This window comes from Zootoca vivipara, chromosome 6 (genome assembly GCF_963506605.1).
Source record: "Zootoca vivipara chromosome 6, rZooViv1.1, whole genome shotgun sequence".
NCBI lineage: Eukaryota > Metazoa > Chordata > Lepidosauria > Squamata > Lacertidae > Zootoca > Zootoca vivipara.
The window spans coordinates 2,317,680-2,331,609 of record NC_083281.1 but is presented as its reverse complement, the minus strand read 5'-3'; the positions used below and the strand labels follow the sequence as shown (position 1 = coordinate 2,331,609).

Below are 13,930 nucleotides of genomic sequence, written 5' to 3'. Positions count from 1 at the left end.
GGACATCCTAAGGAAAACAGGGTCACTGGTAGACTCATAATCTGGAGAACCGGGTTCGCGTCTCCGCACCTCCACATGCAGCTGCTGGGTGACCTTGGTCTAGTCACACTTCTCTGAAGTCTCTCAGTCCCACTCACCTCACAGAGTGTTTGTTGTGGGGGAGGAAGGGAAAGGAGAATGTTAGCCGCTTTGAGACTCCTTCGGGTAGTGATAAAGCGGGATATCAAATCCAAACTCTTATTCTTCTTCATTCCGGGATCAAATCGGAAACTGGGACGACTTCTGTAAATCCGGGACTGCCCCAGGAAAACAGGGACACTTGTAGGGTCTGGAGTTGGGAGTGACTGGTCCAGAGTCTTCTCCCCACGAAGGGCTGACCCTTCTGCGCTTCTCTCTGCAGATAACCACCTCACTCATCCTCATCTCCTTCGGCCTGGCGGTTGGCTCCGGAGTCTGTGCCGAGAAGTTCCGGGAACAGCATGGCTACCTCTTTGCTTTCTACAGCACCACGAGCTCCATCCAATATGCCTTCTTTGCCTTCTGGGGCTTCCTCATTCTCCTCAGCCTCGTCATCCCCATGTCTATGCTCATCACGTAAGTCAGCGGCCCCCTCCTCTTCCTCGGGCGGCTGTGATCGGGGAGGCACGAGAGGACTGTGTCTCAGCATGGACTGCCTTCCTGACTGGATAGGGTCAGCCAACAAGGACAATGAGGCTTGGGCTATATGCATAGCTGTCAAGTCTCCCGTTTTCCCCGGGAAAACCCCCTTTTTACTTACCTTTTCCTGGTGGTCCCCCGTATCACTTCGTCTCCTGTTTTTCTCCGTTATTTTCTCCTGCCGGCGGCCATTTTTTTTCTTTTCAATTTGCCCTTCTATGGGCACCAAAAATGGCCGCCGCCGGCTTCAAAAGTCGCATCTACGCATGTCCGGAAGTGCATAGACGTAACTTCCGGTGTTGGCGGCAGCCATTTTTGGTGCCCATAGATGGGCGAAGCGACACTGGAAGTTGCGTCGGTGCACTTCCTGACATGCGTACAAATGACTTTCGAAGCCGGCGGCAGCCATTTTTGGTGCCCATAGAAGGGCAAAGCGACACCGGAAGTTACATCGACGCAACTTCCGGTGTCAAATGGCTGCCGGTCCCGGATTCTGCCATCCAGAACTTGGAAGGTAAGGCTATAATGCCCCTGGAGACTCCTTCCAGCTTTACGATTCCATTTTATACCACTTTTCCAGGAGGTATCACATTCCTCGTTGGCTAACTCTTTAGTCAATCGCAGCAACATCCCCACAGACTGAAGGGCAGTACAGGGACTGAGTTGTGCAACATCCCCTCCAATGTTTCTCCTATGAAAATAGGGACGTCCTATTCCATCCCCTCCAACATTTCTCCCATGAAAATAGGGACGTCCTATTCCATCCCCTCCAACGTTTCTCCCATGAAAATAGGGACGTCCTATTCCATCCCCTCCAATGTTTCTCCCATGAAAATAGGGACGTCCTATTCCATCCCCTCCAACGTTTCTCCCCTGAAAATAGGGACGTCCTATTCCATCCCCTCCAACATTTCTCCCATGACAATAGGGATGTCCTATTCCATCCCCTCCAACATTTCTCCTCTGAAAATAGGGACGTCCTATTCCTTCCCCTCCAACGTTTCTCCCATGAAAATAGGGACGTCACGCAGCCAGTCTGGGTGGCTCCCAACAGAATATTAAAACATCAAACATTAAACATTAAACACTTCCCTAAACAGGGCTGCCTTCAGATGTCTTCTAAAAGTCAGATAGTTGTTTATTTCCTTGACATCTGGTGGGAGGGCGCCACCACCAAGAAGGCCCTCTGCCTGGTTCCCTTTAACTTCGCTTCTTTGCAGTGAGAGAACTGCCAGAAGGCCGTGGGATCCGAGTGGCAACAGGGACAACAGGATGCTGCATTTAGACAGGCCCTGGGCCTGATTGTAGAATCGTAGAATTGTAGAGTTGGAAATGGACCCCAAGGTTCAAAGCACCCATGTGACCGTCCAAACCTCTGCTTTGAAACCTCCGAGGAAGGAGAGTCCACAACCTAGGGGGACCATTGTACAAGCCACAAAAGTCTTCTTTGCCTGTTCAGTGATTGTGTATTTGTTCTCCCCGGCGCAGGTTCGAATTCATATACCTGGTCAACAGTTGTTTCATCAACTGGGATAGGGAGATGTACTGCGCCCCGAAGGACATGCCAGCCAAAGCCCGGAGCACCAGTCTGAATGACCAGCTGGGGCAGATAGAATATGTCTTCTCGGATAAGACGGGGACTTTGACCCAGAACATCATGACCTTCAAGAAATGTTGCATCAATGGCGTGATATACGGTAAAGTCCCCTTGGGATCCCACTGGGATCTAGGAAGAAGTTCCTAAATCCCCTCCCACATTTCTGTCTAGGCAACCTTCAGAATGGGCAGGGCAATAAATGTATTTTTCTAACCTTTTGTGCGCCGGGGTAGCTTTTGCACACTTTTTTTTTTTAAAAGTCATTTATTTGGTTCTTCAAATTAAAATTTTAAAGTCCAGCTTACAACTTAAAAACAAGATTCCAAGGAATCTCCCGGACTTTCCTCCCCCTCCCCTTTGTGGGTCCTATTGCGGATCATTTCCTCCTGCATCTTTCATAAAATCCAAAATCTTTTTACTTCTCCATTGTGCCTAAAATTCACCATTAAACTACAAGTGATATTCAAATTCTGCTAACCATTTTAACTGTTTTACAATGGTTTTTAAGATATTTCCCCCCATTCCTTATTATTTCTGATTCTTCCGGTCATTTTAGCCATTTCAGCATTTTAATCCATCCACTTGATCTGCTATTCTCCTCTGGTCGGGACTTTATTTCCATCTCTGGGCCAATAACATCCTCGCAGCCGTGGTGTACATAAATAGTCTTTTCTGCTCCCTTGGGATTTCAGCACCTAGAATTCCTAAATTCGAGGGTAGTTTTTTTTTAAAAGAAAATGTTATTTTAAACATTTTCCCCCAACTCATTACATATCATCTCCCAAAATTCTTTTATTACCTTGCATTTCCACCACATATGTTAGAAGGTGCCTTCTTTTTCCTTACATTTCCAACATATATTTGACCCCGTTTTGTACATTTTTGCTAACGTACCAGGAGTTAAATACCGACGGCACTTCATTTTCATATAATTTTGTTTCAGCGTGTAACACGCTGTGAATTTTAAATCCCAGCTTTTTGTGCACTCACCCAGACAGTCCTCTCTTGTCTTCTATACGCGCATGTAAGAGGCACGAATGGAGTTCGAGCACATGCGTCCAGCCAGGAAAAAAAAGCACTTAGGGAGGGTGGGACTCAGGGCTAGCAGCGAGGGGGTGTGGCTTGTGTGGAGAGGGGCGTGGCCTGTGTGGAGTGGGTGTGGCCTGTGGGAGAATTCCAAGACTGGGTGGGTGAGACCTGGAGGAAAGGGCCAATAGGATAAGATTTAGCTTTAAACACACACCAAATCTAATTGATCCCCATCCCTACTCAGGGTAGACCCGTTGTTGCTAAGGTGCCAGAGTTACCTACCGTGTTTCTCCAAAAATAAGACACTGTCTTATAGTTATTTTTCCTCAAAAAAAAACACAGTGGCTTATTTTCAGGGGATGTCTTTTTTATTATTAAGTATGGTACAGTATCGGTAGGTTAAACTGCCTGCCACTATGGCTTATTTTTGGGGTATGGCTTATTTTTGGGGTGTGGCTTATTTTTGGGGTATGGCTTATTTTCGGAGAAGCACGGTAGGTCCATTATTGCAATGGGTCTTCTCTGAGTATAGAACTTAGTTGGTGGCAACTCGTTCATTTTTTGAGGCTAGAAAAGCGTCACAGTTAATCTCCCTTTGCTTTGTAAGACTTTTAATTTCTAAGGATTCGGCCATTAATATTTTCCCCACTCTCTTTCGGAAACATTTTCAGGTTCGCAGAGCAGCACCCAAGACAAGTCAATGGTAGGTTGTATATTCTTGCTGTAAATTACACGGGTTCCTCAACAGATCCGTTTTCTTCACACTTGCACGCCAAGCCAAGGTTTCTCATTCCATGGTTTATTAAAACCATGGTTTCACATGACGTGCGGGCCCAGCAGCTTAACCCTGGTTTGCTGTCAACAGTTTGCCAGATTTTGTTTGAACGTCATGCCCCAAACTACAAAGGCAGGAAGCAAGATTGGCTGGGAAGCAAACCCTGCTTACCCTGCTGTTTGCTAAACAAACCATGGCTCAGCATTATGTGCTAACCGGGCCATTGTAGCCACTTGAGAGAGGTCTGTGCACATGAGAGCTATTGACGTATTGGACTTCTATAAAGCGAGGGAGGGGGGAGAGAGACTTCTCTTACCCCGAGGCCCACGCAGTGGAAATGTTCTTCTCCGAAAGCTGGCTTACTAGCAGATACATTTTTGTGTGAGTGTCTGGAGGCGGTTGGAGGGTGGATGGCAGCTAACAGACCAAGGTTGAATCCTGACAAGACAGAAGTGCTGTTGGGGGGACAGGGGGTGGGCAGGCGTGGGGGACTCCCTGGTCCTGAATGGGGTCACTGTGCCCCTGAAGGACCAGGTGTGCAGCCTAGGAGTCATTTTGGACTCCCAGCTGTCCATGGAGGCGCAGGTCAATTCTGTGCCCAGGGCGGCTGTCTGCCAGCTTCATCTGGTACGCAGACTGAGACCCTACATGCCCGCAGACTGTCTCACCAGAGTGGTGCATGCTCTAGTTATCTCCCGTTTGGACTACTGCCATGCGCTCTATGTGGGGCTCTCTTTGTAGGTGACCCGCAAACTGCAACTAATCCAGAATGCGGCAGCTAGACTGGTGACTGGGAGCGGCTGCCGAGATCATATAACACCGGTCTTGAAAGACCTACATTGGCTCCCAGTATGTTTACAAGCACAATTCAAAGCGTTGGTGCTGACCTTGAAAGCCCTAAATGGCCCTGTATCCCTGAAGGAGCTTCTCCACCCCCATCGTCCATCCCGGACACTGAGGTCCAGCTCCAAGGGCCTTCTGGCGGTTCCCTCCCTGCGAGAAGCGAGGTTACAGGGAACCAGGCAGAGGGCCTTCTCGGTGGTGGCTCCCACCCTGTGGAACTCCCTCCCATCAGATGTCAAGGAAATAAACAACTATCTGACTTTTAGAAGACATCTGAAGGCAGCCCTGTTTAGGAAAGCTTTTAGTGTTTTGTCGTGTTTTTAATATATTCTGTTGGGAGCTGCCCAGAGTTGCTGGGGAAACCCAACCAGATTGGGTGGGGTATAAATGATAATAATAATATGTTGTTGTTGTTGTTGTTGTTGTTGACCTGTGTGTGTGTGAAGATGGAATCTGATGCTTTGCAGCCTTCCCCAGGGTTCTTCGTCATCTTTAACCTCTTAACTTCATTTCTCCCCCACCCCAGGAAACTGATTTGAAGTGGAACAAGTATTTGGATAGTAAGCTGGAGTTTTACGACCAGGAGCTCCTGGCAAACATCCGACGAAACGACGACCCCATGGTGAAGGAATTCATGCGGCTCCTTGCAATCTGCCACACCGTCATGGTCGAGGAGAAACAGAGTGAGTGGCTGCTTTTAACTAATATAAAAGTGTAATAAAGCAGCAAGCGTTTAAAACTTCCCTGAGCAGGGCGCCACCACCAAGAAGGCCCTGAAAAGATGAAAACACAAAGTTCAAAACAGTTTCAAGAAATGTATATCACTGGATTAAGGTGGGTATTGAAAAGCGTCATCAGTGATCGCTTGACCCCAATAGGTGCATTTTTATATTCATTGATAAGAGTGGGAAACTGTACCCAGTAGACCTGAAGGAGCGTCTCTGCCCCGGACACCGGGGTCCTCCTCCCGAGGGCCTTCTGGTGGTTCCCTCCCTGCAAGAAGTGAGGTTACAGGGAACCAGGCAGAGGGCCTTCTCGGTGGTGGTGCCCGCCCTGTGGAACGCCCTCCCGTCAGATGTCAAGGAGAGAAAGAACCATCTGACTTTTAGAAGACACTTGAAGGCAGCCCTGTTTAGGGAAGTTTTTAGTGTGTGATCTTTAATTGTGTTTTTAATATTATTCTGTTGGGAGCCGCCCAGAGTAGCTGGGGAAACCCAGCCAGATGGAACGGGGTATAAATAATAATAGTTATTGATGTTGTTGTTGTTGATATTATTACCGCAAAATCCAGAGGAGTTTGAATTTTGAAAGGACTGCTGCGTTTTGGTTCATTTAACATGTTGAAAAGTGCAAATTGGGGAGGTTTGCATTTAAAACAACAACAATCAGATTTCTTCCGCATCACTTGTAATGACGCACTTGAACTGCACCGACTGAGGTTTGTTCTCCAAAATCTCAGCTCTGCGTGGGAAGCTTGCGTTAAACCTGCAGCCTTCAAAAAGAAAAGTCTGTGGCTTCAAAGGTTAACAAGGGAAACTTGCTTAGATTGCTCCCCCACCCACCCCCCCAAAAAACCACCTTTCCCCTTTGATTTTTTTTATGTTGCACCTGGGTTTCTATGCAAGGGCATGAATGTTTTCTTTTCTTTTTTGCAAATGCCAAGTCACAAGCAACTTATGGATAGGAGAGAAATGCCATTTAAAGTTTGCATGATAATGAGAAACTTGCACTTCTCGAACCCAATCCGCAAATCAAAACTGAGCAATTATTTGAAATTCACAGTTCTCTGGAGTTTGCAAAAAGCAGTTCTGCAGCTGAGCGATGCATACAGGAATGCATGTACCGGTATTAGAAGGAAGATTCCACTTTAGACATGCATCTGTTTGTGAAGATCACTTTATTTGTTTAGTCCGTTTTTAGCAGCGGGTCGATTTGATCCGGTGGTCCTGAGATTCCTTGTGAAATTGGAACACAGCTCCCAGCCAGACTGCACGCTTCTCCCAGTTTTCTGGTGTATTCCCAGTGCACACACAGAATGTTTCACTTAAAACATAGTTACAAAGCATCTATTTTACTGGTGCACACTTTAAAAGGCATTGAAAGGTGTGCGTGTTTTCATGAGAATGTTTCACCTAAGCGTGCAAAGGATTTCTTTGCCGATCCCTCGTAGCCAAGTAATATTGCCTTCCATAAACACAGTGTTAACAATGAGTCCGTAAGTGACTGTGGAGGCCAATTCTGGATCCACACGTCCTTCCACAGTGGGGACATAGGTTTCCCAGTAGGAGTTGATCCCGGTGAGGGTTTGCCAAGCGTGCCTTCCTCTTAGCACTTTTCTCCCTTTTGTCCTGAGTTCGAGTGTCTTTAAAGCCCAGGACACCTTTGGTAAAGGCTGTTCTCCAATTGGAGCACTTGCAGGCCAGTGTTTCCCAGTTGTTGGTGTTTAAACTACATTTTTTTAAAAAATTGCCTGAATGCCAGCAAGGCTGAACCGGGGTGTAATTCCCTGCTCAGATCAACCCTAGTGTGAAATAACTCTAGGTGTATGAACGAGGGTCAGCAAGGCTGAAATGGGATGTAATAAGCGGCTTGCTCCATTCCCTTGCGGGAAGTAAAGAAAGTCATAGAATAATGAGGACTAGAAGCCTCTTTGAGGAAGTGCACATCTCTGAAGAAATGCTGGCTCTCGCTGGCTGTTGTTTCAGCTTCTCTGACACCTGAGCGGTGCTGTTATTCTTACTTGTCCATGACAATGCCCACAGGGCTCTGGATGGAAGCCACAAACCACAGATTGATAGTAGATACTAAGGATTTGTTTTGTTTTATTATTTTTTTAAAAAACCTTTTAATTATTGTACTCAGCCCAATGTAAGCAAATCCTTTCCTTGTCGAGCTAATTCCATTGCGTGACCCATTAAGTCGTTAACGGGAAGAAGGCAGGGCGACGCCTCTGCCTGGCAACGAGCTGGGATTTGGTCCCAGCGGCAGTGGAGAAAGGCATCTGTTTTGCAGCGAGAAGAGGAAATGTTTGCAGTTCATTTTACGGATACTACCCCTTTTGTTTCGGTTTTGAATGGCAATTCCGACGCAGTCTTCGTTGCTTTTGTAATGCAAAGTTCAGCAGAAACGTTGAACCAGGGGTTCCAACTTGGCCCCACAACCATGGGTTCCTGGGGCCCTGGATGCATGCATGGCCCTTGAGCCGAAGCTTGCGGGTGCCTGGCTCGTTCATGGGGAATTTTTGCAGGTGCTCAGGAACACAGGGAGCCAGCTTCTTCTCCTTCTTTGGCGATCCCTTGTAGCCGAGGAAGATTGTCTTCCATAAACACGGTTTTAACAATGAGTCTGTAAGTGACCATGGAGGCCAATTCTGGATCCACACGTCCTTCCACAGTGGAGTTATTGGTTTACAGGCGGGAGTTGATCCTGGTGATAGTTTGCCAGGAGTGCCTTCCTCTTAGCACGTTTCTCCCTTGCGTCCTGAGTTCGAGCATCTTCAAAGCCCAGGACACCCTTGGTCAAGGCTGTTCTCCAATTGGAGTGCTCGCAGGCCAGTGTTTCCCTGTTGTCAGTGTTTATGCTACATTTTTAAAGATTTGCCTTGAAAGTGTCTTTGAACCCTTTTTGTTGACCATCAGCATCACGCTTTCCATTCTTAAGTTTGGAATGGAGTAGTTACTTTGGAAGACGATAATCAGGCATCCACACGACATGACCAAAGTATCATTGCTTCGACACTGGTGATCTTTGCTTCTTCCTGTACACTGGCATTAGTTCGCCTGTCTTCCCAAGTGATGTGTAACATTTTTCGGAGATACCGTTGATGGAATCTTCCGAGGAGTTGGAGATGGCGTTTATAAGTGGTTCATATTTCAGAAGCATAAAATAACCAGCATCTATATGCTGAACAAGGGACCCAGGTGGCGCTGTGTGTTAAACCACTGAGCCTAGGGCTTGCTAATCAGAAGGTCAGCGGTTCGAATCCCTGTGACGGGGTGAGCTCCCGTTGCTTGGTCCCAGCTCCTGCCAACCTAGCAGTTAGAAAGCACGTCAAAATGCAAGTAGATAAATAGGAACCGCTACAGCGGGAAGGTAAACGGCGTTTCCATGTGCTGCTCTGGTTTGCCAGAAGTGGCTTTGTCATGCTGGCCACATGACCTGGAAGTTATACGCCAGCTCCCTCGGCCAATAATGCAAGATGAGCGCGCAACCCCAGAGTCGGTCACGACTGGACCTAATGGTCAGGGGTCCCTTTACCTTTACCTTTATATGCTGAACGCACAGTCTCTCTCTCTCTCTCTCTCCCACCCAAACTCCAAAGTCAACGTTTTTTTCTCTCTTGGTTTTTTTTAAAAATATATATATATTATTGCTCTATAGATGAGTTTGATTCTTACTGTATTTTACGTTAAAAAACATGGCAGATGAAGTTGATGGATTAAAATGCCAAAATGACTAAAAAGACTGGAGGAATCAGAAATCAGGAAGTTTAATAAGGAATGGGGGGAATGTATAACTTATCTTAAAGTCCTTTGTAAACTGTTAAAATTATTTGTAGGATTGGAATAGCACTTGTAGTTCAGTGGTGAATTTTGGATATAATGGAGATGTAAAATATTTGGATTATCATAAAAGGTGCAGGAGGAAATGATTCACTATAGGACCCAGAAAGGGGAGAAGGGAAGCCCAGGAGATTCTTTGGAATCTTGTTTTTTTTATGATGTATTTGTAAAACTTTAATTTGAAACCAAATAAATAAATTTATTTATTTTTTAAAAATAGACCAAGAAAATTGTGTATATAAGGAGCAAAAAATGTTGGCGGAATATTTGGAAAATAGCTGTAAACAAGTGAAAATGGTAGCAGGATTAAGCAGGATAAAGAAATATGATTTTTTTTGGGGGGGATTAAACTAAATGGTTCTAGCAGAATATGCAGATATTATGGGAAAATTAAAAGAACCATGGAAGGGGAAGAAGGGAATTCGATGAATGGAGTATATTTCATGGTGGAAATGTATATTTGAAAACGTGTGTGTTTGTGTGTGTGTTTATACCGGTACATATACATATACACGTATATGTATATGTACATACACACACGGGTGGCACTGTGGTCTAAACCACAGAGCCTAGGGATTGCCGAACAGAAGGTCGGCGGTTCGAATCCCCTCAACAGGGTGAGCTCCCATTGGTCGGTCCCTGCTCCTGCCAAGCTAGCAGTTCGAAAGCACGTCAAAGTGCAAGTAGATAAATAGGTACCGCTCCGGCGGGAAGGTAAACGACATTTCTGTGCACTGCTCTGGTTCGCCAGAAGCTGTTTAGTCATGCTGGCCACATGACCTGGAAGCTGTACGCCGGCTCCTTCGGCTAGTAAAGCGAGATGAGTGCCGCAACCCCAGAGTCGTCCACGATTGGACCTAACGTTCAGGGGTCCCTTTACCTTACCTATAGATGTAAAAACCAACCAAAAACCAGAACAGATCCATTGGAATAAGTGGCTCTAAGATAGTTTTTATGTTGTAAAATTTCAATCTGAAAAACCAAAGAAATAATTTTTGGGTGTGTGTGTTTGTAAAAAAGAAGGAGAAGAAAGATGTCATCCAGCCTCAAGGATTTGTGATCAATCTGGACAAAAGGGGCTGGAATGATTCTCCCGATGACCCTCTGCTCTCCTCCCTCCCCATTTCTCATAGATCAGCTGGTCTACCAAGCAGCTTCGCCGGACGAGGAAGCCCTGGTGACCGCGGCCAGGAACCTGGGCTACGTCTTCCTCTCTCGAACGCAGGACACGGTCACCATCAGCGAGCTTGGGGTGGAGAGAACCTACAAAGTGTTGGCCCTTCTGGACTTCAACAGCGTCCGCAAACGGATGTCCATCGTGGGTGAGTGTGTTCTGGGCCCATAATCATAGAATCGTAGAGTTGGAAAAGGGGACCCTGAAAATCATCTGCAGGAATCTGCCGCTGTCCCATAGGGAAATCCAAACTTGTGATCACAGGGTCCTTGACATCTGACGGTAGGGCGTTCCACAGGGCGGGTGCCACCACTGAGGAGGCCCCGTGCCTGGTTGCCTGTAACCTCATTTCTCACAGGGAGGGAACCGTCAGAAGGCCCTTGGAGCTGGACCTCAGTGTCCGGGATGAACAATGGGGGTGGAGACGCTTCTTCAGGTCTGCTGGGCTGAGGCCGTTTAGGGCTTTCAAGGTCAGCACCAACACTTTGAATTGTGCTTGGAAACCAAATTGGGAGGGGTGGCTAATACCCCAGAGGACAGGATCACACTTCAAAATGACCTTAACAGATTAGACAACTGGGCCAAAGCAAACAAGATGAATTTTAACAGGGAGAAATGTAAAGTACTACACTTGGGCAAAAAAAATGAAAGGCACAAATACAGGATGGGTTACACCTGGCTTGAGAGCAGTACATGTGAAAAGGATCTAGGAGTCTTGGTAGACCACAAGCTTGACATGAGTCAGCTGTGTGATGCAGCAGCTAAAAAAGCCAATGCAATTCTGGCCTGCATCAATAGGAGTATAGCATCTAGATCAAGGGAAGTAATAGTACCACTGTATTCTGCTCTGGTCAGACCTCACCTGGACTACTGTGTCCAGTTCTGGGCACCACAGTTCAAGAAGGATACTGACAAGCTGGAACGTGTCCAGAAGAGGGCAACCAAAATGGTCAAAGGCCTGGAAACGATGCTTTATGAGGAACGGCTTAGGGAGCTGGGTATGTTTAGCCTGGAGAAGAGAAGGTTAAGGGGTGATATGATAGCCATGTTCAAATATATAAAAGGATGTCATATAGAGGAGGGAGAATGGTTGTTTTCTGCTGCTCCAGAGAAGCGGACACGGAGCAATGGATTCAAGCTACAAGAAAGAAGATTCCACCTAAACATTAGGAAGAACTTCCTGACAGTAAGAGCTGTTCAGCAGTGGAATTTGCTACCTAGGAGTGTGGTGGAGTCTCCTTCTTTGGAGGTCTTTAAGCAGAGGCTTGACAGGCATATGTCAGGAATGCTTTGATGGTCTTTCCTGCTTGGCAGGGGGTTGGACTGGATGGCCCTTGTGGTCTCTTCCAACTCTACGATTCTATGATTCTACGTCCTGGGAGCCAATGTGGGTCTTTCAGGACCGGTGTTATGCGGTCTCGGCGGCCGCTCCCAGTCACCAGTCTAGCTGCCGCATTTTGGATTAGTTGCAGTTTCCGTGTCACCTTCCAAGGTAGCCCCACGTAGAGCGTATGGCAGTAGTCCAAGTGCATTTTCAGGGGTGGGAAACTTCATCCTCCCAGATGCTATCAGACTAACAACTCCCATCAGCCTTAATGGTCAGGGATGATAGGAGTTGGGGTCCAAGAACACCTGGGACAGTCAGAGGTTTCTCACCTTTGTTAAACAGACAATGCCTCTCTCATCTCTCTCTCTCTCTCTCTCTCTCTCTCTCTCTCTCTCTCTCTCTCTCTCTCTCTCTCTCATGTTAAGGGTCTTTTGTTTCTCCCCCCACCCCACAGTGCGGGACCCTGAAGGCCGTATCAAGCTTTACACCAAAGGGGCGGACACTGTGATCCTGGAGAGACTCCACAAAGACCGTGCGACTGAAGGATGCACCGTCAAGGCTCTGGATGTAAGTCTTGCGCCGGGGTTCGGAAGCAGGTGGAAGCTGGGGGTGACTTAGCGGTCAGAGTGTCAGACTAAAATCTGGACAGCCAGGGTTCGAATCCCCGCTCAGCCACGAAGCTCGCTGGGTGACCTCAGGCAAGTCAAATCCCTCTCCCTCGCAAATTTGTGAGGATAAAATAGGGAGGCGGAGATCTCCGTACGCGGCCTTGAGCTCCTCAAAGGAATGTAAATGTAAAAATAAATCCATCCACAGACTCGTAGCCGATGGACGAGGCTGTTTATTTGAGGGGGAAACGAATCATGGCCACCAGAATTCCACCTGCCCTAAATTGAAATATTGAAGTGAGCTTAGTTCCTTCCCGCAAAGCTAAAGTAAGATTCTAGTCCTCATAGTGGTGACTAAAGGGCTTATTTAGTAGGAAGGTGCCTTTTACAGAGTCTGACCACTGGTCCATCTAGTTCAATATTGTTGATACTGGCTGGCAGCTGGCTGCTCTTCAGGATTTTAGACAGGGAAATTTCCCAGTCCTAGCAACTTCCAACGAAAGATTATAAATACATTAAAACATCAAACATTAAAAACTTCCCTAAACAGGGCTGCCTTCAGATGTCTTCTAAAAGTCAGGTAGTTGCTTATTTCCTTGACGTCTGAAGGGAGGGCATTCTGGATTAGTTGCAGTTTCCGGGGCACCTTCAAAGGTAGCCCCACATAGAGCACATTGCAGTAGCCCAAGCGGGAGATAACCAGAGCATGCACCACTCTGGCCAGACAGTCTGCGGGAAGGGAGGGTCTCATCCTGCGTACCAGATGGAGCTGGCCTACAGCCGCCCTGGACACAGAACTGACCTGTGCCTCCATGGACGGCTGTGAGTCCAAAATGACTCCCAGCTATGCCACGCTGCCCCCTTCTGCAGAAATCCGTCTTCCCAGCAGTCTCCTCCGCTTTCGCCTCTCCTAGACTTTTGCCGCCGAGACCCTGAGGACTCTGTGCGTGGCGATGAAAGATGTGGACGAGAGCGAGTATTCCCTGTGGAGTAAGAAACATCATGCTGCCAGCATCTTGCTGCAGGATCGTGCCCAAGAACTGGACAAGGTTTACGAGGAGATTGAGAAGGATCTCAGGGTAGGAGCTCCTTTAAGATAAGATAAGATAAGATAAGATAAGATAAGATATCTTTATTGTCATTGTCCCCTTGCGGGAACAACGAAAATACTCGGTTGCTACATCCACTCAGATAAAGCATTCCGCATAATCCAAAATTACAAAACCTAATTAAAATCAGTAAATATAATACAAATAACAAGTAAAATAAGATGACTTCAAAGTCCAGGCTTTCCATTTAAGGCCAAAATCGCTCTAGAGAAGAAACTGTTCCTGAGACGGCTCATTCTTGCCTGCATA

The 13,930-nt window shown here is 46.9% G+C and overlaps 1 protein-coding gene across 4 annotated transcripts in view; it reads left to right on the top strand.

Annotated features, from left to right (window-relative positions):
- The window catches only part of ATP8B3 (ATPase phospholipid transporting 8B3), a 78,496-nt gene that overhangs the window by 43,175 nt on the left and 21,391 nt on the right, over positions 1–13,930 (top strand). For all 4 annotated transcript variants that reach the window (XM_060275298.1, XM_035119249.2, XM_035119247.2 and 1 more), the window contains exons 12-18: positions 401–594; positions 2,146–2,354; positions 3,955–3,986; positions 5,428–5,584; positions 10,597–10,785; positions 12,419–12,531; positions 13,487–13,651. In XM_060275298.1, coding sequence (XP_060131281.1) covers positions 401–594; positions 2,146–2,354; positions 3,955–3,986; positions 5,428–5,584; positions 10,597–10,785; positions 12,419–12,531; positions 13,487–13,651 — 1,059 coding nt within the window. The remainder of the gene's footprint in view (positions 1–400; positions 595–2,145; positions 2,355–3,954; positions 3,987–5,427; positions 5,585–10,596; positions 10,786–12,418; positions 12,532–13,486; positions 13,652–13,930) is intronic.